The 23,388-nt window shown below is 43.3% G+C and overlaps 2 protein-coding genes and 2 non-coding genes across 10 annotated transcripts in view; all 4 read right to left on the bottom strand.

Moving 5' to 3' along the window:
* Positions 1 to 321: 321 nt before the first annotated feature.
* RPL27A (ribosomal protein L27a) lies at positions 322 to 3,926 on the bottom strand. Its single transcript, XM_048947420.1, has 5 exons — positions 3,184 to 3,926; positions 2,860 to 2,923; positions 2,509 to 2,584; positions 1,526 to 1,700; positions 322 to 515 (listed from the first exon to the last, which is right to left on the bottom strand). The coding sequence occupies exons 1-5, from the start codon at positions 3,184 to 3,186 to the stop codon at positions 387 to 389; spliced, it is 447 nt and encodes a 148-aa protein (XP_048803377.1). The 5' UTR covers positions 3,187 to 3,926; the 3' UTR covers positions 322 to 386.
* Positions 1,092 to 1,223, bottom strand: LOC125695606 (small nucleolar RNA SNORA3/SNORA45 family). The gene has a single exon (XR_007378018.1). It is a non-coding gene; the product is annotated as a small nucleolar RNA SNORA3/SNORA45 family (small nucleolar RNA).
* Positions 2,029 to 2,160, bottom strand: LOC125695605 (small nucleolar RNA SNORA3/SNORA45 family). The gene has a single exon (XR_007378017.1). It is a non-coding gene; the product is annotated as a small nucleolar RNA SNORA3/SNORA45 family (small nucleolar RNA).
* Positions 3,927 to 4,616: 690 nt separating the features above from the next.
* Positions 4,617 to 23,388, bottom strand: part of DENND2B (DENN domain containing 2B) — a 153,540-nt gene continuing 134,768 nt past the window's right edge. For all 7 annotated transcript variants that reach the window (XM_048947408.1, XM_048947415.1, XM_048947410.1 and 4 more), the window contains 6 exons: positions 9,214 to 9,391; positions 8,213 to 8,254; positions 7,148 to 7,259; positions 5,985 to 6,224; positions 5,760 to 5,846; positions 4,617 to 5,362 (listed from right to left, as the gene is read on the bottom strand). In XM_048947408.1, the coding sequence (XP_048803365.1) occupies positions 5,328 to 5,362; positions 5,760 to 5,846; positions 5,985 to 6,224; positions 7,148 to 7,259; positions 8,213 to 8,254; positions 9,214 to 9,391 (694 nt within the window). In that variant the 3' untranslated portion in view covers positions 4,617 to 5,327. The remainder of the gene's footprint in view (positions 5,363 to 5,759; positions 5,847 to 5,984; positions 6,225 to 7,147; positions 7,260 to 8,212; positions 8,255 to 9,213; positions 9,392 to 23,388) is intronic.

The raw sequence follows: 23,388 nt of genomic DNA, 5'->3' as shown, positions 1-23,388 counted from the left end.
AAGCCTGATAGCCATGCACCCTGAGGCACCATGGCCCCAAGCTTGTGCCCAACAGCTGCCCAACCCTGAGGGAGAGTGGATTGTGATACCTCCTTAATGCATGGGAAGTCTGGCTATAAGAAAAGCCAGTATACACTGCTACTTTGTGAAGGCACCATAGGAGGTACTTCTTCAAGTGCCAAATGCTGGCACTGTAACCAGGCAGTTTCAAATCACCCTAAGCATCTGCCAAACCACTACACAATACAGCCAGAAATAACTACATGGATAAGACTTAATGTGAACGGCATAGGACAAGACAAAAAAGAAAAAGTCAGAAAATTCTATAAATCAACACATTTTACACATTGGTCTTTATTCAGAAAGTTCGAATAAAACTAAGGCCTTTATGCCACAAGCACACAGGCACCACCAACTTCTTTGATCTTCTCCTCTGCTCTTCTACTGAAGAACTTTGCTTTCACAATTACAGGCTGCTTGGGCAGCTTGCCCTTGCCCAGGACTTTGTAGTAACCCTAGAAAGATTAAAGAAAAACAACAAAAAAGACAACAATTAGTGTTTGCAACCAACTTCCAGGCTCTTCCATTCTGTCCTTTAGCACACATCAATAAAAACCAGAACTATGATCATCACTGCGACCTAAATTCCTCATCCATCTCTGAAGTTGGTAAAATATATCCTGCATGAGCTACTGCAGTTGTGTTTGTTCAGAGAGGTAGAAACTATGAGGTGGTTACGCTTTTTCAGTAATCTAGAACATGTGAAGCTGTTAACTTCCCAAAGCCACATACAGAACACAATGCCAAGTCCTGTAAAGAAGTTGCCGACTGCTTCCCACTTTTCCAAAGGACAGAGCAGCAGGCTGCACTGCTGCAGCTAACTACTAGCCAGTTACATCTGGCCCACGCTCTTTACATCACCTCTCTGCTGGAATCCCCTCATTTCACCCCTGTCCTCTCCATTAAAAGGACAATGGTGGCACAAGGCTGATTAGTAATACAGCCTTTCAAGTCACTGTTTTTTAGAAGTGGCACAACCGGCCAACAAGGAGGCTTCTCGGATGCAGAGCATACCTACTTGATAAGGTAGTTACTGTCACTGATTTGGTGGCTGACTGAGATATGAGGTATCGCAGCCAGTGAATGAGGATCAGAAGTTTATATCTGAGAACGATAGCACACCAGAACAACAGAACATGTAAAGATGTGACTCTATTCTCAGTATTAGAAATGGCTTTCTGTAAGTGAGAACAGCACTGTGATGTTTTCACATGGGCTTCTGGTAATTAAACAACCTTCTACCACCTTTCAAAAAAAAAAAAAAAAAAAGGGAAGTCATTCTTTCATTAACAACATAAAGACTAGTCTACCTACTGATATGCTAAGATACACAATTATGTTCCAGGTTTACAAATATTCAGGCACTGCAATTTATTTGCAGTCTACCATTTTAGCCTGAAACACAAAGCTAAGTAACACGTTAAATGAGCAGGAACTGCAGTCCTGAATTTGAGCAGAAACTTACTGAGCGCACAACATCGATGACTGGGGCCAGTCCAGCCTGGTTTTTTGCATAATTGAGTCTTGTCTGTTCAGTTACAAGGGTCCATAGTTTATCCAAATTGACAGTGGGACAGAACTTTTGGTTTCTCTTCAAGTGATAGTGCCTCATACCCACTTTTCCAAAGTAGCCAGGGTGACTGTGAAAGAAAATACGTTTCTTGTTAAATCACATTTTTAATTCATCCTGAATAGGTAGGATTTTAACACTGAAACAAGGATCTTAACTTGCTCAGAGTAATCAAAAAAATTTAAAAAATTATTTCACTTTTGCATTATACACGTAGTATTCAACTGTAATAATCACTGCTATCCAAGCCACAAAAAAAAAAAAATTTCAGTGCCTGTTCTCCCTTGAACTTACAATTTAATCCTCCTCATGGTGAGTCTGGCCCAAATCTGTATTTCCATTGCAAAATCAAGTCAGTGAATTCAGGCAGGACTGCACTGCATGAGGAGCTCCAAAGCTCCTGTCACTAATCTGGTGACTGACTGAGACAGGAATGCTCACAGCCAGTGAATATAGATTAGTGGTTACTTTTCGAGTACTCTAGCACATCAGGACAACAGGCACTGTCCAGACGTGACTCTAGTCTCGGCATTCAGTCAGCAACCCCCACTCCCTACGGTAGGCAGCTAAAGAGCAGTTCTGATTTATGTAACGTTTCTAATTCTAATTCATGTAACAATTCATATATGCATCTGTTAGCTGGACACCATCCTAACCAGCAAATTCACTGAGTTCCGCAAGATGACTAATTTAAGAAAGGCCTTTGAGTTTAGATAAAATGAGGACATGAATTGATGGCAGCTGTGAAGCCACGCTTTGTGTTAGAAAAAAAATACAAGGGATTGTAAGTTCGTTCAGCAGTTCACATATAAAATATAGTTGTTTCTACTTCAGAAATGGGCATTTTTTGCTAGTACAAACTTAAAATGCTAGCTTACTATTTATCAAAGTTGATCCTGTGATGGTGCATACCACCAGCATTACCACGGCCTCCAGGATGCTTCCTGTGTTTGCCTGAAAAGAAAAATTCAACCTGTTACACCAAGAATAGATAATGCTTTAACTTCGGACCACAATTAAATGCCAACTTCAGCTAATTACTCTGATGTCTGCAGTCTTACTCTGTCCCCTGCACACACAAGAACAGGCACTGCATGTTTAACAAGCCGCCCAGCCCCGTTCTCAGGCTCTACGTCCCCACATACACGCACAACCCGGTACCCGGCGACGCTCTCCCGCAGGACAGCCCCGCTCCCTCGGTCCCTCGCCCGCACGGCACCCCCACTCACCGATACGGCCGTGCCCGTGGCTGACGTGTCCCCTCAGCTTCCTGGTCTTCCGCAGTCTGGAAGGCTGTGAGGGAGCGACAGCGGCGGTGAGCAGCACGGCCGCGATTGGAACGAGACGGCCCCACCCGCTCAGGCGCCATGGAGGCCCGGGTCCGCCGACGGGAGGCCCGAACAGCCTCACCTCGCCGCCCTCCCCATTTCATCCCATCCCGTCCCACACCATCCCGAGCAGGCCACGGGCAAGGAGAAGCCCCGTTCACCCCACCCCCTTCCCGGCCACATCCCTCAGCGACGGGAGGCGAGAAGCAGCCCAGCTGCACCCACCATCTTGTCAGCGTGCGCGCCGGCAGAGAAAGAACGCTGCGCTCGCGAGACCAGGGGAAGGCAACGCCGGGAGAGGCCAGCTCTCGCGAGACTATGCAGAGGCTCTCGCGAGACTGTGCAGAGGCTCTCGCAGCCAGCGTGGAGTCTCGCGAGATCGGTGAGACGCTTGTTGGATCCCGCGCAGAAATGGGCGGTAGTTCAGCCCTGTGTGGGGGTGCTCGGGGAGGTGTGTCCCTGAGGACGCGAATGGGTACCGCTTATATTTCCGTTGAACTTGATATTTTACATTGAGCGTTTATTTGATGTACACTTTCAAAGTATTGACTCATAGAGTAACAGAATCATAGAATAGCCTGGGTTAAAAAGGACAATAATGATCATTGGGTTTCAATCCCCTGCTATGGGCAGGGTCGCCAACCAGCAGACCAGGCTGCCCAGAGCCACATCTAGCCTGGCCTTGAATACCTCCAGGGATGGGGCATCCACAACTTCCTTGGGCAGCCTGTTCCAGTGCGTCACCACCCTCTGAGTGAAAAACTTCCTCCTCATATCTAACCTAAATCTCCCCTGTTTCCATTTAAACATTCCCTCTTGTCCTATTGCTATCATTGATACATGTTTGAGTGTGAGGGAGGCAAGGGAAAAAAGGAAATGACTTCACCTTTTCAGTGAATAAACCCTCGCTTTTGCTCTATGAGGCTGATAGCAAACCAGAACCACTGTCAGGTTTGGAATTGCGCGAGCCTCAACGCCGTAAGAGAGAAATGACTCTGCAAATGAAGAAAAATACAGTGCTTTTTTCATCTTTCAATGCTCTTAACTGCAGTGGACACCAAAGAGCAGCAGGCTGTATGGAAGGCAGCTGATAGCTCATCAGAAATTCAAGCAACTCTCCCCCCCCACACACCAGCTGTTCTTATTCTGCTCAGGTCACTGAACCAAGGCAGTGCCAAAGCAATTTGAAAATACTACCATGTAATCGTGGATTCATAGAATCACAGAAGTTGGAAGGAACACTAAGATCAACCCAGCCAGCATCGCACGCCCACCATGCCCACTCACCACAGCCCTCTGTGTCGCATCTCTATGGCTCTGGAGCACCTCCAGGGATGGCAACCCTGATTCTAGGAAGTCTAGGAGCAGTATGATACATACAAAGACAGAAAGGGATCTGCTACTGACCCACTTGAAAAAAAATGTTTAAAGAGATGCTTCTGCTAGGATAAAATTAACGCCTTAGTAATATAAACTGCCTTTGCTCTGGCTAAAAACATTAAGTAGAATTAAAAACACTTTATGTCACAAAACAGCAAACTTACTGAGAGACAAATTTGTAACAACCATTTTGTATTTTAACTGCAAATTCACATTCACAAGTTCCTCTGGTTCTGTACCCACTCAGCATCAGAAGTGCACAAAGACTATAAAACAGGTATATTTACACGGTTTATTGGGAACCATACTTACATACATGAGGAAAGGACATACTGTACCTACACGTTGCAGCTTGCATGTCAAAAAACGGAGCTCTCCTCACAGTTAGCAGTCTTAGTGCAGAATGGATTACAAGGAGTTTACTGACCAGCGTTCAAACCAAGTGGAAGCTTTGTATTGTGAACCAAGTACCTTATTATCAAGTTACTTTCTTACTTCGTTTTTAAAATTTATGAGAAAGAAAGGTAGGAAAAAAAAACAATACCAACTCTGCCACACAAAGCCAGCCGTCGCACACACAACCTCTGCCATGGACCCATGGGTCCATTTGTTACCGCAGTACTCAGGCACCAGTGCAGTTCTCACAAACATCCCCTGAAATCAGTGGTTCTGCTGAGAGCTGCATGCAGTCAGCTACTCATCTTTGCACCAAGCGTAACTCAACTCATACTAGGAAAGCACCTGTTATTCTCAGGAATATACAAATATTTACCACAGTTTTCTTTGCTCATTACAAAATCAGTTACAAAAGCTTACAGCACAGTATTTACAAATCCCATCCAAATACACGGATGCTCTGTAACAGCACGGGCAATCACTCAAAGCTGCAGTCAGCTTTTTTCATTCTCCCACATCAAGGTCTGCAGCTGCAGGTGTCCCAAGCACAGTGTCATACGTAGTCTTTGGGTTGGTGGTTCAGCAGAAAGAGATCAGTTTTTCTTGTGAAGGAACTTCATTTTGTTTCCTAAAGAAAATGCACCACCAGTCACTTTTTCACATACTGGAAAAGACAACTGCAATCAAAAGTTACTGAACGAATGGGTTAATTTGCAGTGCAATTGTTTAACACCAGGAGGGAGAGCCAACTAACAAAATGCTTAGTAGTCAACTTTTTTTTTTCTTCAATTATGTTTGGAAATGAAACATTTGGAATTGGAAATGAAACCGTTTCACAAAAACCATAATAAACTCTGATTTTAAGTATGTTTTCATTGTATTCTTTTGATGTTTCCCATCCCATACCTAAACCTCTGCTTCATTATCTGATTTCATCTCAAAGATTTTATATATTTTTTAAAATAAAATAGCACAGAAGTCACGTGAAAATTAATTCCAGAAATACTTCTATACAGTTTGCTCACCAAGGCCTCGCAGAAACTTGTTCACTCCACTTTGTTCAGTGTCTGGAAGCTCCTCCAAATACTGTTCAACCCTCTGCTCAAAGAGACCTACGGAAGAGGGGAGAAAACTGAGCCGGAAAGCGCTCTGCCGACAGAGATCCTGCCGTCCCCTTCCTCTGATGCTGCTTCCTCTCGCCGCCCCTCGGCTCTGCCCCCTCCGCAGCACAAAGCCATCCGCACCCTTACCTTTCGCCCTGCATTTTCTCAGTTCTCTGTCCTGAATGAAACCAGCGAACATTTGGGATTCCATGAACACTTCCAAGAAGCGGCGGATGCTCTTGGAGGCCACGGATTTACGGAATGCCTCCCTTTGGAAGACACGCTCTCCTTTTTCATTCTGGGTTAGGAACAGGGAATAATGGCCAACTGTCTCCACAAAGAATCGGATAAAAACCTCAGACACTAATCCATTCAGGGTGTTACATTCTGCAAAATAAGGCAGCAATAAGACACCACAATCAGCTGCTGCGGCTCTCAGCACTGTCCCCACCCCGGGCTGGGCACTGTCATCTAGCGGTTTACTGATGCAGTGGTGATAAGAGAAAGGACTTTTGCAGCTCCTTTGCAGCCCTGTAACTGGTGTTTTGTAACAAGAAATACAAATCCTCAGGAGACAGCTCAGAAAATTAAAAACTTTGTGAGTGCAGCATCGAAGTGATACCTCTAAGTTTAAATATGAATAACTCCTTACTTGACGAGCCTCTATGCAGCTCTGAGAATTAAAATGGATGCTTGGAGGATAATAAGCTTGTACACTGAAAACAGATCTAAAAGTATATGTTGTAGAATTTACGCTTTCACCACTACTGGTGGTGACACTATGGCTTTACATATGTAAAGCAAAGATGAGTAGAAACAAATTTTAGAAGCTGAATAGAGTCCTCCCTCATACCTGTTAACCACAGGTGGTTACATTCACCCTGGGCTCTTTTTATAATTGCTGGAAAGAAATGTGAATTTTCCAAGGCAGTTCAGACCCTCCAGCACTGAAACCACTTTCTGAGGTACCTGCTGCTCTCCCTGAAGATAGCAAGAGCCCACAGGAGACTCACCTCTCAGCACAGATAGTTATTCTGGATTGAATCAGAGCCAAGTTAAGTACAACCTCTGTTTGATTAAAGGCTTAAAACTACTCGTGGAAGTATGTTTCACTTACAAAGCTATTAAAGTAGAATGCTGACAATGTATTGCTATGTGCTGATGCTATCAGTCCTATTCCTTGTGCATTCAGAGACACTCTTTGATACTGCAAATTGTATCTGAGTACTGGAGTCCCCTCTTTCTTTCTCCTGGGTTGAAACTAAGAATAGTACCTACGTGGCTGTTTATGAGTTTCCAAATGAGCTTACCATCATCTGAATCACTATCTGAGTCCTGATTTATCAGTTCATTCTTTCTCTCTAGAGCCTGCTCCAGAGCAGCTTGCAGCTTTCTAGGTAATAGTGTGTCTTCATCATCCATCTGACAGGGGAAGAAAACATCCTTAAATCACATTCATCCTGTGCAGCAACTGCAGCAATTAATTTTGCACAGTTTAAGGTTCAGAAGAAAAGCATTTTGCATCAGCTGCTGTCAAGCCTACTTAAATGAAATAATAATAAAAACCTGTGTGCAGCTATCATGTATTTCTAAACATTTCTTGTCACTCTTAATGAGATTGAAGCCAGAAAAGATAATCCGAAGAGCAAGGTAAAGATCTGTATGCTTGGAATCAGCTCTTCACAAGCCAAAGAGTCCAAATAGTTGTTTCACTGAATACACATCATGCAAAGAGCAGCCACGTGCACACACAGCTGCTCTAGTTGCTTTTATTTAACTTCAGTTCTCAGTAATTGCTTTTACTTATGTCCTAGCACATCTTATTTTCTGGGCTTTTGTCCCATTGCTCCCTTTGTTTATTTAATGCTTGTTCAGCAAAGGTGAGCACACCTTGGAATATTTATAGGAATATTCACAGTCATATTTTCCAGGGAACCTTACAAAGAAAATTTACTCACCTTGCCTACTGGTGGATACTTCTGAAATTACCAAGTGGCACATTTCTACCTGCCTGTTCACAACCCTTCTCCCACCACACTCAGCCATTCCCCATGCTCCCTCTCTCACTCAGAGACTCTTCTTTGTAATTTTTGTCCTTTTCACCTTGAACAATGAGTTTTCTTGCTTACATGATGCTATTTTTGATGGTTTTCTTTGCACTGCCAATACAGTTATTGGTTTCTTTAGCAGCTGCAATCCCTTTCGCACACCTGAAGACACTGGTGCTAATTTCAGATGAAACAGAAAATGAGCTCCTTTTTGCTAGTGTCTTGCCCACTGCATATGGGCATCTATGATTTAAAAGCAAGCATCCTAGTATGATAAAATTAAGCAGGTTGCTAAAGTATGTGGCAACATTTCAAGGTGTAATTTACCTGTCTGATGAATCGATCTGATCCCAGGTTAACCATCAGAGCCTGAAGAAAGAAAACATGATGGCAAAATATATCTTAAGAGATAGAAAACATTCATTTAGTCTGCTTTCTAATGGAGAAGGATTGTCTGAACGATCCCAAGCTCATCACAGATCAAATTTCTACTGTGAAAAGTCATAAAGGAGGTTACAAAAGAGGAAGATGAAGTTCTTTCTGTAGAACTAAAGTCAGATTTAAAATAGATCTGTAAATATGTGCAAAAATTAACATAGTTGGGCAGATTTTTTTTGTTTTACACCTTAGCATGTTATTAATTTTTGCTAATGAGTGATTGAAAAGTATCTCAGGGAGTGGGTTAAAGAAAATGGTGCTGTCTGAGACAGCGGGGCTTCTGGAGGGCAAGGGTGTGACATGCCAATGCTAATGGAGCAGTGAAGCTGTGAGAACAAGCTGGGATGTGGGAGAGCAATGTTAGGACGTGGGAGGAAAACAGCAGAGATTTACAAAAGCCTGAAGCACAGAGAGCCTTGTAAATGAACACACACACACACACACAAATAAATTGGAAAATGACAGGAAAGCAGTAGGAGTGAGACAAGAAAGAAGTGTGTGGCCTTGAGGATTTTGGTGGTGTTTTACCAGAACAGCTGATGAAGTACAACTCTCATTTGATTTCCAATACAGTGTTAGCAAAGTCTTAAAAGTTACCTTCCCACCAATAAAAAAAACCAAAACCTTAAAGGTTTTATTTTCTCTTCTGCCTATGGCTGCATGCACAACTGCCATTAGCATTAGCCAGTGTCATAGCAGCTTGCATTTCATGATCTTGTCGTGACAGGTACAACACAAACATAAGAAATCAGAATATTGGCTCTGTATTTAATTGTTGCCCCAGTCAACATTCACTTCTTTCTGTCCTCAGGACCAAGGAGCAAGCAGCAGGCTCTCTCAAGGCCAGGCCAGCTTTAGCCCTGGCAAATAATTCTGGTGCCAGCTCTTACCTCCTCCACAGGCAGCTCCTTCAGCTTGGGCAGAGAGCTGGAAAGCAGGCCCACCAGGAAGGGCGTAGGGCAACACACGATGTCAATCATGGACGAGGGCAGAACAGGGATGAATGTGTGCTGCCAGGAGAAGGGGTACAGCAGGGCCACCACGGCGTGTGAGCAGCTTGAGAGGGTGCTGAGGAGAGAGGATGTTTTCATGTCAAGCACTGACAAACAAACAAGAGACAGCGAAAGGAAAACATAAAAATTGAAAATGCTAAAGAAAAATGACTACATCAGATAAAAACAAGATAAACAAACAAAGCAAAACCAAACCAACTAACCACACAATAATAATATATTTTGATGGACTTCGGACCAACTGTCATGATACTGGTATTATCCCTGTTCAGAAAAGTGCTCTGAAATACCCATGAAGTTGAGGCTTCGTATCATTCGTGGAAAATTTACATCATTCACCATCCCTCCACTACTGAACCCGATTCCCTTTTACAGTCACATGGTTTCCAAACATTAAAAATAAAGGAGCCTCATTACTGCGCCAGTTTGAGCAGCAGGGGAATAGAGGCATGCTTTCTGTTACACAGCTTTGATTTTGGGCTGCATTACAGCATCTCCTTCTTGCAGGCAGTGGATGACAGAAATTTGGACTGTTACCCAGCCCAGCATGACCGAGCTAATTTTCTCACAGTGCAAACTTCTGCTGTGCTTAATGTAGCCACAAAGAACTATAAATAACTAATAACTTCAGAGCTGCTATTGCTTGAGAATGCTGAGGGGAAACGTCAATTTCTTCACTGCAAGTCTTACTGGAAACTTTAGGGGGCATCAGACTTCCACTGGAATAGCTGTCAGAAGCACTTCTGGTTATGGATTGTGCCAGGGCCAGAAGAAAGGTTTTGCCTGTTAGTTCCTGTCAGTGATTAACTTTTGAAGATTGCTGAAGGGGAAAAGTGAGAATAAGAAGAGAAAGAGAGAAGTTTGGGGAACAGTAAATGCATGCCTTTTTAGCCTGTTGTTTGCTGGTTTGTTTAATTTATTTGATACTTAATTAAAGATCTGTCAATTACAGCGTGTTTTCATAACTTATGTAGTCTGAAACAGGTCCTGCACATATGAGGGAGGTTGAAACTAGATGATCATTAGGGGCCTTTTCAATCCAGGCCATTCTATGATTCTATGAAAAATCAGAAAGTTAGAGAAATGCATCATTTTAGAGCATGCAGGGTTCTGCCATTGACTCATGCTTTGGTCCTACGAGTGTGGGTGATAGCAAACATAATGCTGTTCTTCAGAAGAGCTGTGGGGCGCAGTGCAGGCCCCCAGCATGATTCTCAAACTGGTTTTAATGATGCTGTCGCACTTTTAACTGCATCCAATTCGGTCTTCTTACACGACTGACTAAAAAAAGAGCCACGTCGAGCTAAAAGCAGGAAGACAAACATTCTTCTAACATTCGGTTAATATTTTTCTCCGTTCTATAGAATGCCCTTTTGTAACTTGCTGCTTTACACGCAGTGCCGTGACGTAAATCAGCCCCTGCATCCTCTCTGAGCGCCATTCCCACGCCAGGGGAGGACACTGGGTTCTCCTTCAGAGCTCTCCCAGGGGGCGGATGGGGCCAGGAGCAGCTGAGCACAGCACGTGGCAGCACCCTGCTCCATGGCATCCTGCTGCCCTTGTCAGCTCCTCCTGTGCCTGGTAGGGCTCTGCACATCCGTTTGGCAAAATTCAGTCCCAGAAAATGGTTTCCTGTGAGACATCTCAGGCAGGAAACACTCACTGTGAGCCCCAAACCCCCAGAAGAGCATACTCCTGTCCCTTGTGCTGAGGCTGGGAGGCCTGGAAGACACATGGAACCAAATTTTTACGTGTACAAAGCATCTGTGTACATCTGTGTACATTCTTACATGTACAAAGCATCCTTACACAGCTGGAAGGAGTCGCCATTAGAAAGGGTACACACCTCCCACTTCAGTGTGAGGTTTTAACATTCTGTAAGGTCACTTTCAGAAATGACAGCCATAAGGGAACTTTAAAACTCTGCCATACAGTTCCAATTCTCTCAAAAGCATATTCTGTAAATGAAAGTAAAAATAAAGCCCTAACCTGGAAACAAGTCCACTCCACTTTTTCCTTTCAAGCTGTGCAACACATACACTGCTCCAACTGTTCTTGTTGGTGAGAAACATGAAGTAAATAAGATGGTTTATTTTCTCCAAGGTATGTGAGGCACACAAAGTAAAGCAACAGAATGGTCACAGAATATTTTCATAATATTCTCATTTTTAATAGACTAAGGCAGTTTTGATGAAGATGAAAGTACTGACATGATGTCATCCAGTGTTATTAATGCATGAGTCTATCAGTAATGATAGGAAACTAGTGACATTTTTCCATTACAACTTTGGAACCTGATGAATCTTTTCAGACATGGAACGGCTATGTCATCATCAAAGCAGCTACTGAGGAACTGATGTGATAACACTGCATCTTCCCCACTCAAAGTTGACTTCTCCTTTTCTGTGGTACATTGCTCTACAAATCATTTTCCCGTGGTAGCACACAGAAGTTTTCCCTGTTGCATACTGGGATGTGGAGACCCACTCAGACCAAGAGCTGAGGTACAAGTGTTTTCAGACATGGCCATGACTCAGCTGAATTGTGGGGACTGCTGCTGGACATGGTTAGCACCCATGTCAAAAGCAACTTGACTCAACTTTGACCACTAATAGAATAAAGGTAATTAACTTCCAGTTCAGTTCAACAAATATCCCCAAATCCAGGCTATTTTAAAAAGTAATCATCAGTATATTACTATAGAATAATCATCATATTCTCAGAAACACAGCTGCTGTTGAACAGCAAACGGATGCTGTGCTGATGCTGCAGGGAGCACTGCCAGTGCCACTGCCAGTTCTGCATGTGCCTGCTTCAAAAGACCAGAGCTCATCAACTCTCACAAAATATTGAAGTCATATTCAGTTACACATACTACTCACACTGGAAATATTCCACACGTACACTTGACAACTCCTTTTCCTCTATTCTAACAGCCGAAGACTGTATTCCCTCCTACTCCTCCATCCACCTCCTACAGTTCCTCAGAGACCTGAGGGAGCCTTACACCCTAAGCACCTCCTAAGTCCATGACTGCAGTGCCTCCATTTGCTGGACCAGACTCTGCTACCCTTGTGCATCTCCACAAGCTTTGGCACTTGCACTTACGAAAGGCACGAGAGAAGACCCCTGTCTCCTCCTCTTCCTCCCCCCTGGGACAAGCAAGCTACTGTGCCAGAAGCAGAGGGGAGACCATCCTTTCCACGTGAGGCCAAGTCACACAGCTGCTCCATTTCACAGCGCTGGATCAGCTCTAAGCAGATACTCTGAACCATGCACCAGTTTGGCCCCTCCATTTCTTCAAATGGAGAAATGAATATAAAAATGTAAATTCACAAATAAGTCTTTCTACTGTCTGTGTTTACTTGTCTACAACCTTCTCGTGATTCTCATTTCTTCCTGCTGCCTTAATTATGTTACTCTGTCCTTAGTTGCTGAACTCTTTCATCTGCTATTGTAGCATGTTCATAATCCAACCCACAGCTGGCTGAGTTCCCTTCCTGACCCACATCCCCCATCTGCCTGGGAGAGCTTCCTCCCTTCTATGATTGGAGCCTGGAGGCCTTCTCTTCCTCAGGTGTAATACCTCAACACAGGTGGGTGTTGCACATCCATGTGTCTTGTGGCAGGTCATGGCAATGCTCTTCTGTGGTATCTCCTGTCCTTGTGCCATTGGTGAACTCCATGGCAAAACTATCCATCTGACACTTCCCTCCTGGATCCCTCAACACCTCCCCAGACTTTGGCTTAACTTCAGTCTCTGAGAGAGGGCAACATCTGCAACAACTCTGCAATGGTCTGAGAGGTTTGTGGAGAACTCTGTAAAGAGTTCTGGGAAAAGACCACAAGGCCAAGAATTTGGCCAGCCTCCTTCACCACACAGTCTGCAGAGGGGAAGGACAAAGCAAAAAGCTAGAAAGGCATCACATAAAGAGAACATGGCAGTGACAATTGTAGCAGATTGCTGCAGTTTGGATGAGATACGAGCTGTGGAATTCCTTCGCTGGGCAGGCAGCCTTGGGAGCAGAACTGCACTGCACCAGATGCAATGCACAGCTAAACGCTGGAAAAGGAACAATTTCTCTCAGTGGATAGGACTAAACAACAGCAGCAGTTCCACTCAGGGGGATAAGCCTAAGAAATAGCATCAGAGGCAAGACATAAATCAAAATATATCAGTATCATGAGGGATGGAGTCCATATTGCAGCATTTTTGCTGACATCTCCCCTTGCAGCATTCCTGCTTTTAAAGGAAGCCCTTGAAGATCTCTGGGCTGCCTGAAGAGCTGGGTGATGATAGGGAGATGTTGCTGCTTTCTTTCTGCTCCCCAGCGTGGCTGCTCTGCTCCAGTACAGCCCTTGGCCCCAGAACACTTGTTCTGCAGCTGCACGTACTCAGAGCCCCCAGTCTGTGGCTTGTGCTTCAGTCCCAGAGTTGTGTTTGAGGTCCTGTGCTTCAGCAACCCACCGCCTGCCCACCAAATAGGCCAGGCAAGGACACATTTCAGGAGAATTCAAGAACAAGTCACTGATACAGCAGTGCAGAACATTTAGTTTTCTAACCTGTATGAAATAGACGTGCTACATATGCAAAATTATTACTGCTTGACTCTCATTTACCCATTTATCATTTATCCTAGCTGTTTAAAAGATGGGAAAAGAGCTGGATTTCCCCTTTTCTGACACAAGCCAAATGAAGTGTTTTTTGCAGCTTTTTAGCTAGATCTGCCCCATTAACATTTCAAAACAAAATCGTGTGCTGTAGCTACAGAAGAGAATGTGGTGATGGAGCAATCTGGCTGTGTGGCTGTGGCCGTGAAAAAATGCCCCGAGTCAGGAATGGATATGTGTAAACAGGCACAGTGAACAAAAGCTTCATTCAGAGGCACAGCGTCAGATGCAGGGGGAGCTGGGGGGGCATGACAGAAGATGATTGCAGGAAGTGTATGGGACAACCTTCTGGACAGGAAAGCAAGAAATACCTTTGTGCTTGTAACTCAATACTAAAGCCAAGCTGAAATAGAAATGTTTGAGAAATGAAGCTGTCACAGGTAACCCACTGCTTATTAGAGATTAAAGGATGCCTCTACGTGTACATGTGTAATGCCTGCAATTACTGAGGGCCCAGGAGATCTGTCTATTCGTAGCACTGCTTGCTTCTGATTGCTGCTATGTGCATGTGATCAGGATTCAAAATTTAACTTGCTGTCACTGACATTTTTAACCATCTGCCTCTGGATAACACCTTGTTTTCCCACTTCATGCAGAGTGATACAGAACCATGAAATAACTGAGGTGGGAAGGGACCTCAGGAGGACAACTGGATCCAACCCACAGGCCTGATGTTAGGTCAGGTGATCCAGGAACAAAGCCAGATCAAAAAGGCCATTATTTCACTATGTAAAATGTGCTTTTGTGAAATGATTCTCATTTACCCAATCCAAGTTGTGATGAACTTTTATGTGAAAAGGTTGCATGCTTTGGTGGCAAGAGCTTGGAGGCTGACAGGAGAGGATAATATGTGTGCCAAGGACTGTGCTACTGAACTGTAAATTGAACTGTAAACACAAGGACATTCTGCCATATTAGAAGCCATCCTAGAATAAATTTTTGTGCATACTTAAAAGAGACTTTTCTAGCTGCTAATTTCTTCAGAAATTGCTCAGACTAAGCAGAAGATTCCTTTCCACTGTAGCCCTTGGCTACACAAAGAAATGGGAGGCTCAGCTGATAGAGGAAAAAGGAAGGGAAAGGAAGGGAAAATGAGCCTGATGGGGAGGTGAAAAGGGAAATGGACTGAGGGCAAAGAGACCAGGATTCAAAACTGAGGGATGGGACAGTGAGTTGCTGGGCTGAACGATGCAAGGAGAACAATTTAATGTGAACCTGGATATGTCTGTGCACATGGGGACAAATTATCAGGCCACTGCAAAACTTGTCCCTCCCCATTGCTTCTTCGAGATGTAGGAACAGTGATTCTGCTTAATGACATCTGCCCTTCTTCTTTTGATACTGCAGATGCTGTGAGAGGGGCTCAAACAGCATAGGGGGAGGTTGGTCTCCAGTAGGACTGAGCTTGCACAACAGAAGCTGTCTCAAGATGTAGACAAAAATCAGCTGTAATCCACGTGCTTACACTGCAACGACCTTGCACCATGCCCCTACACTACGCACAGCTCGCTGATAAGCAAGCACAGTATCTATCAGGAAAAATTTGCCATTTGAAAAGATGAGTTTCTGCCACTATGATTGTAGGCACCTGTATGCAAGAGACAAAAAATTACAATCAAAACAAACATCAGAATTTGTGTTCAGCTTATTGCTGCCTGAAACAAATGCAAATTAATTCTAACACAGTAACCTACCTGAGCACTGATGGAAAAATTATTTCTAATGATTGCAGAGCAGCAGGAATTACAGCTAGTTCATTGGCTTTCCCAACTGAAAACCAAACAGGCAAAATACTACTTTGGATTTTAATTCAACAAAGTACTTGGGCACAAGGTTCAGCCTCAATTTACATTCACTGTACTGAAATGAAGCCTAAAATACCTTTTGTTTTTCCACTTCTGTTCTCATTAGATCTGCTCACAAATACACACACAAGATGTGACAGTTGCTTCAAACCAAGAGTACCTGATGCTATGGAAAGAGAGCTGTGTGAATGGCTGTACAGTTGTCTCTGTCAGCAAGGAATGTTTCAGAATCTGAGATTTGAATATTTAGTGCTTGTCTAGAAGCCCTTCAGGGATAAAGGACGCTACAGAGAATCCTTCAAGCCTTTATACGGTGCTTTAGAAGGAAGCATTGTAATTTCTGAATGAGTCAATACATCTTACTTTTAATATATTATTAAAGTATTTGTTAACTCTTAATAGTTTAATTTAACTTTAGTTAAATACTTAGATTCTCCTCCAGACAGAGAATTCCACATGGTGGAACCCCCTTACAAAAGGCTCAGCCCCCATAGTGGTACATGAGGACGAGGACGTTCCTGCTGCAGCCATGGCAGTTCTCTTGCTGTCTGACATGGCCCTGTGCCTGTGGGAAGCACTTTTCAGAGGGAATTAAGAGCAGCTCTTGTCAAGCCAGGTACAGGTGTCTGTTGCTACGTATGACCTTTCTCTAGAATAATCAATGAGACATTTAAAATGAGATCTGTTTGCACCTATTACAAGGAAAGCTGAGCGTGTATTGCTTGTAAAGCCAGAGTAATGTTGTGCATTGTGATTTGTTTTTTTAAAGCAAACATGTAAGAAAGAAGTAAACTAAGAGTCATGACATGAGGCCTAAAGCACACAGTTATACAGCACCTCTGATCAATATCCAACTTCCCTCCTTTGGGTGAAGGAATAGAATACACCCTCAGTAAGTTCGCAGATGACACCAAGTTGGCAGGAAGTACTGATGTGCCTGAGGATAGGTAGGCCCTACAGATCGATCTGGATAGGCTGATTGATGGGCTGAGGCCAATGCTGTGAAGTTCAACAAGTCCAAGTGCCAGGTCCTGCATCTTAGAGGTGATCTTAGAGGTCTTTTCCAAACTTAATGACTCTGTAATTCTATCATTCCTTCTTTTCAGGAAATATGGACAGATGCTTTCTTGTCTTCCAAACCAAATATTTTACAGGTAGCAGCAACTTGATGCAGAAGGCACTCTATGCACTCTATGCATCCTAACTGTGCATTCACCAAGTGTGAAAAAAAGTCAGGAGTTAGTGTTTCCCCTTATTTGAGTGCTGATGTATTCTGCAAGCCAGAATTCATGGAGCTGGAATACAATTCAATGAGTATGGCCCATTTCTGGTCCCTCCGCACTATGTTTTATAGAAAATTGAGCAGGCAACATCTTCATCCACAAATTCTTTTCTGACCACAACCCCTTTAGCGTAAGCTTTCAACACTCTCCTCTATTTTGTGTTACCTCATCCTACCTGTGTGGTTGCACCAGGTGCCCCACTATAAAGACCAGAACGTCTCCTGATAGCACAGCGAGAGCCCGTGAGACAGAATGGAGCAGGAAGAGTGAGAGCCCACAGCCCATTTGTTGCACAAATCAGAAGTGGGAAAATGAGCTTTAGTCAAAGCCTGAAGTCACCTGACTAAACATCACTGGAAAGGAGAGCAGGAGGAAAAGGAAAATTTTACAAGCTTATTGTACCCTTCTCGCAATATGGCACATTAATAAATACCATCAAAGTTCACCGTGTATTAAAAATACCATTATTATATTTCCTTTCTATGGGACCTTGGAATCTTAAACAAGAGTCCCTCCCCAAGGAGCTGGTTGAGTCACCATCCCTTGATGTGTTTAAAAACCATTTGGATGCAGTGCTCAGGGACATGATTGAGCAGAGGGTTGTTAGAGTTCGGGTAGTATGGTTAGGTTGCGGTTGGACTTGATGATCTTTAAGGTCTTTTCCAACCTGAGAAATCCTATGATTCTATGATTAAGACAGACTTAGAAAGTTCATTTGGTTTCTCAGGCTGTCTCTTCCACCTGACACATTTCCTGAGAAGTTACATTAGAAATACTCTCAATGCACAGCTCTTCCACTGCCATCAGTCATCGCAGAATCTGAATGCCAGATTGGTACCTCTCCAAGTGGTACAAAATATAAGTATCTCTTGAGAAGGAAGAACACAGTGCAAAAATTCTCTCTCAAAAGTCTTTAGAGACAGCAATTGCTAGTTACCTTGAACCACCAATTTCACATCACATTAAACACTTTCCATTCTAGCACTTAGATGGTAAGACAAGGCACTCTGCATCTTGCAGGATTGGGCTGCATACAAACATCCTACACAAAGAAGATGATAACAAAAAAAGAAAGCAGAATACTAAGCAATTGGAGCTACATCAAGACAAATAATCACATACTTTATGAAGGGCTTAGGAGTTTTGAGACTTTTTAAGTATGCATGCTTCTATTTAGTGGTACTTCATAGTACAAGCAGACAGAAAAATCAGTCTCACAAAAGGAAAGTGATTGCAGAGAAGGCAGTGGAGAATCAGGCTGTGGAGGATGGTTCTTGACATAAAAGATGAAGGCAGCTGCAGGTTATTGTCCCCTAAGTGAAACAGGAGTTATCTGCAAGTTCTAAATCACAATCCAGCTCTCACTGAAGGAAATGGAAAATCTCTCTAGTTACTTATATCAGAAATTGACATTCTTGCTGTAAAATAAACTCTTCATATTGGGCATGATTACATCTGGGGTAATCATACAAGTGATGACTCCTTTCGCTGCAGGAATTAGTGAAAGAAATTTCCCAGCTTGTGTTCAAGCATGTCAGACAGCACAATAATCCCAACCATCTTCAGAAAGCACTTGATGATTTTTGGATAAAACATCCTAGAAGAAATGACATTCACACTCCACCTGACTTGAGATAGAAGATATACAATCTACTGCACACTCCAGCAGGTTCCGCACATTGTATCTCTAAATATTTCTTCGATGAACAGTGGATAATGGGGGAAAAACTTTTGCTTGAGACAAAGAGTTGAACTTCTAGCTCAATAAAGGGCTGTGCCAGATGTGATCAAAAGAATACACTGCTGGATCTTCTCCATCCTGTCCTAAGAAAAGGTACAGATCACATAGAGATTGGACACAGTAAACTCTTCCTCAAAAAAAAAAGGTTTCTGGCAAGCATTTGCTGTCAAGTTCCCTGCACTGTTTTTTGTGGAGTTTTGTTATGATATGGGAAGTAAAAGGAAATCTTTATTACTGGGCGAAGTTCACGATCTGTTTGCTGAGCACACTTTGCCTCTTTGTCTCAACACACATTTTTACCTTTTAACCTGCAGGCTGGCAGATTTTACAAGTTTTATGATATAGCAGCTACTGGAAAGGAGCAGCAAGCACATGAGCCTAGTAAGGCCTCACTACCATGATTAGCTTGTGAGAATTGTATCCTACTTTTATTACATAACAATAAGAATAGGGAATGAGCCTCCACGTTACTAATCTGTCCAAAATTTTAGCTGCTCTTTTCCATTTGACCTCAGTACTGAGCTGAGTAATAAGTTCACTCTTACTACTAAGTAAACGTTGCCACATCTTCTATTTGAATTTGCACAACTTGAGCTACAAGATCAAAAGCATCTCTAATACAGTTTTTCTAGGTGGGCACTGGGAGACTGTGATCAGGCTGCCCTGTAACTGCTAAAAGTGCTGCTTCCTAGCGTGAGCTCTTGGCTTCCAAGACAACAGATTCAAATAGGAGGACAAGCCTCAGTACTCTCTGAACATACCAAGGACAGTCCTAAACCATCTCCGTCCGTGAGATTAGGAAAATACCACTGTTTGTTCTGAAAGCCTTTGCACTTGTGTACAAGTACACTCTGCTCCATTTTTGCTCCTCAAAGTTAACAGAGACATGCCTGTGGGGTGACTTCCTGCAAGTATTTACATATTTATGCTTCTGATCTGAATTAGTTTTTCTGTCTGAAGCCTGACCTTTGGTCAGGTCTGAGACCTGCCTGAACTTTCCACTTCTGCTGGAATAGATTCCTCCTGGAAGTCCCAAATATTTCAGGAGCAGACACAGAGGTTTTTACCCTTAATAGCTGTTATGTCCTCCCACCTCATCAGTGCCTAGCTTCTTCCCACAGCAGTGCCTCTTGGCTTTGTGGGGTGAATGCTGCAGAGGAGGGTTGTCTGGGGCTGTGGCCCACCAGGTAACAGACTGCTGGTCTGTGTCACACTAGGTTGCCCCATACGGCTGAAGGGATGAGAGCAGGCAGAGGGACAGAGAAACAGCAAATCTCTTCTGGGAAAGATGGAGTCATCTGCAGTCATCCCTAAGGGAGAAAGACACGGATGTGCAGAGGCGGAAGCTGCACTGAAGTTCACTGTCACAGCTGCCATTATTGCCTTATCTTTGTTCACTCAAGCTTCTCTTGCACATGTGTAAAACTTGTGGGCTTATTTATGGAATGCCTGAGACACTGTAAACTGACCTGGCTCACACCAGCCTGAAATGTACCCAGCCCAGCCCTGTTGCCCATTCTAGCTTCCTGCCCTTCTCCTGACCCAGCATGAGAATTCTCACTGCAACCAAGCTGAGAGGCCCAACTGGCTTGGAGAAACTGCAAAATGAATAATCCCCACTGTGCCTGAGCTGGCACAGCCTTCTGGGTGGAGGAGGGCATGGCCTGGGGCAGGAATTAACAAGGGAAGCCAGAGAGGAGACTGCCTTAGCCTGGCAGTGCTTACATAAATGCATTTTCCTTAGGGTACATTTTTGAGCTCATCTATATGATGTGGTAGCATAAAACCTGTGTCTTTCTACAGCAACTTTCCTTGAGGCTCATACTCATTCATCATTGCAAAGTAGCTGAAATATCTTGGGAAAACAAATAATGACAACAGTAAGAACTTGCTTTTTCTCCTGCAAGAGCATGGACTCTACAGATTCTTTTCATAGCCTCTACAGCTTTCCACTGAAAGAAATACTTCTGGATTTCAATCCACAGCAAAAACCTCATCCAGACACTCACACTAATTTATGTATAAAAAATGAGATTATAACAAAGGGACACTGAGATGTCCAAGCCCTTCCTTTCCCTCTGTTCAGGAAGCCAGGGGAAAAGCCAACAGACCTGTTCTCACAGGCATGGATACCCTACCCAGCAGCAAACATGCCTGCAGTTTTTTTCCTGGAACAAAACTAAAACAAGCAGAGTAATGTTTTTCCTCCAGTGTTTGTGTTCTATTTATTTTCTGTTGCTACCTTTGTGCCTGCAGTAACACCAATGTCCGCTGCGCCCAGGAAGCCCCTGATTTTGCATCTGCTGCCTCACTTTGTAAACCCCAAAGGACTGCAGTAGATAAACTCTCCCTTTGCAGCTGGCAGCATCGTGGGATTATTCAAGATTGGGGTGAACAGGCAGAATACAACAGGTAGGAACACAAAAAGAGGCTTCCAGCTGGGACAGGGATTGGAAATATGGTGGGACATACATCTCAGCTGTGCTCTCAGCAATGTTTGAGGAACTGGAGTGTTGCTTCCTTTTCCTGACTTATTCTTCCAGATTTCTCTCTTACTGCCTTTATTTCTCTGTTGTCTTCCTGACAGTTCACAGAAAGCAACATAATGAAAGGCCACTGGCAGATTCAGACAAATTTTTAAGGGTAGGCGAATAGTTGCAGGGGTTTATTCACTCAGTTTCAAGTAGAAAAAAAAAATGCACAAGCAACCTATTGAGGAAAACAAATCAACAAACCCAACTATCTGCACACATGCACAACTAACCAAGGCTAACTCACAGGCTTGTCATTCAAACCTTACTGTTTCCTTATTTCTGGTAGCATCACTTTCTGTGTTGAAAGATGGCAACCTCTTCTCAGTAAAGAGTAAGGACTCCAAGTTTTCACACTCTGGGCAGCACAAGAACCATAAATAACAAGTTACTGAATGAGTCTCACTTCGCTAGGCATGACTTTCTGAAACCTGTATAATGTGTGAAGTCATTTATTGCTTGGAGACCTGTTAACTAGGCAGCCATAAAAACCCATTGCATCTCATTGTTTGAAGCCAGAACTCCATCATTTCTTTCTAAGCTGCTTTTTGGGTACATGCGGAAATCAAACCCTTGTAAAATCTTTTTAATTTCCTGCTCTGGTACTTTGGGTCCACAGACCTGTAAGATATTTCACTTCTTTTTTTTTTTTTTCTTTTCTTTGTTTTTTTTCTCCACATTACTGGTAAACTCCTTCAGTTTCAGCCATGATGCCTATAAACAAAATTCATGTCAGACAAGGCAGGGGTTCCAAGATAGACAGTTATTAGCTCAGAGCCAGAGTGTTTCATTTTAGACTTCATCCCCATTTAAACCATGAAAACCTCAGTAAGTATTGAATTTAAATCCACTTCTTACTGTCGCTTTCTCTGGACCTTTGTCAAAGGACTCGTTATTAGTTTGTTTTACTCTTAGAGCCCTTGTTCTATATCAAGTATAACTGTGCATGTGCACAGAACGAGAAACAGTCTCTGTCCTGGAGCATTTAGGATCCCAGACAGACCAAACAAAAATGAGGAAAGGAAAGGAAAGAAAGGGAGGACCTGTATTTCTGGCATGTGCTGCACAGCAGGTGAAAGGGTTCAGAAGGAGAGCTCAGTATTCCCAAGACTTAATCTTACCTACCTTACCTATCAGGGCAGATTATGTCATACTCTTGTTAGAGGAAACAAAACAAAGCGTATAATAAGGGCTGGGTGGCTTCTGTCCCTTGCAGGAACAACCATAAGACTTTGTAAGCCTCAGCTCAGCAATATGACTGTTTTCCAAGCCAAGATGCCACAAGTGTGTCGAAGTAGGTTTAATGGTTGTTTCTTTTCTCTGAATAGTGCTGAGAAGTATTAGAGGACATCAGTGAGATCGGCTGTCCCAGAGAAACTCCAGGGAATGGCTGCTCTCTGTCCCTGGGCAGCAAGCCTTCCCCACTCTACTGTGCCCACAGCCAAGATCAAGGCTCAGGGTACTTGGCCAACCAGGACAACATTGCCAAGGAGCTCCAAAGCAGTGCAACAGTTGGCATCAGCATCATACAATTCTCATTTCCTCTGTAATAATTAAGGATTTAGTAGGAAAGTATTCAGAAGAAGTACATCAGAGTATTTTCAAAAGCCACCTGCCCCAGTGTTCCTGGTGTAACTCACATATCTTCTAGGGTACTGCAGAAACCCTGAACTAACTCCACAGTTCTCAACAGGAGTTTATAGGAAATTAAGTCATTCCCAATGGTCATTCAAAGTAAGGGTTACTGACAAGGAAAGGGATGAAATAAAATGTTCTTGTTGTTCTAGACAACAAAAAGGACTACTAAGGAAATAACTTTATAACCTGAGAAAAGTCTGCAGCTTTAAGGAATTCTCCCCTAAAGGTTGTAAAGCTTTTACTATGCAAAGTATTTTTGCTATTATATACACTGGCGGCCACTAAGTGCAGCTATTATTTCTGGCGGTCATTCAGAGAAGGTCAGGACAGATAAAGTGTTTAACAGAGGTTGTTTGGGTAGATCCATCTGGGTTTTTAACAAC

The sequence above is a fragment of the Lagopus muta genome, chromosome 6 (assembly GCF_023343835.1).
Source record: "Lagopus muta isolate bLagMut1 chromosome 6, bLagMut1 primary, whole genome shotgun sequence".
Lineage (NCBI taxonomy): Eukaryota > Metazoa > Chordata > Aves > Galliformes > Phasianidae > Lagopus > Lagopus muta.
Note: the sequence above shows the minus strand (reverse complement) of the source record. Positions and strands in the feature narration are given on the sequence as shown.

Excerpts from the sequence above, each read along its gene's own strand:
- RPL27A (XM_048947420.1), bottom strand. Across the intron at positions 2,585-2,859 it reads CCACGGGCACGGCCGTATCG|GCAAACACAGGAAGCATCCT; the intron begins GTGAGTGGGGGT and ends TTTTCTTTTCAG. Across the intron at positions 516-1,525 it reads TCATCGATGTTGTGCGCTCA|GGTTACTACAAAGTCCTGGG; the intron begins GTAAGTTTCTGC and ends TAATCTTTCTAG.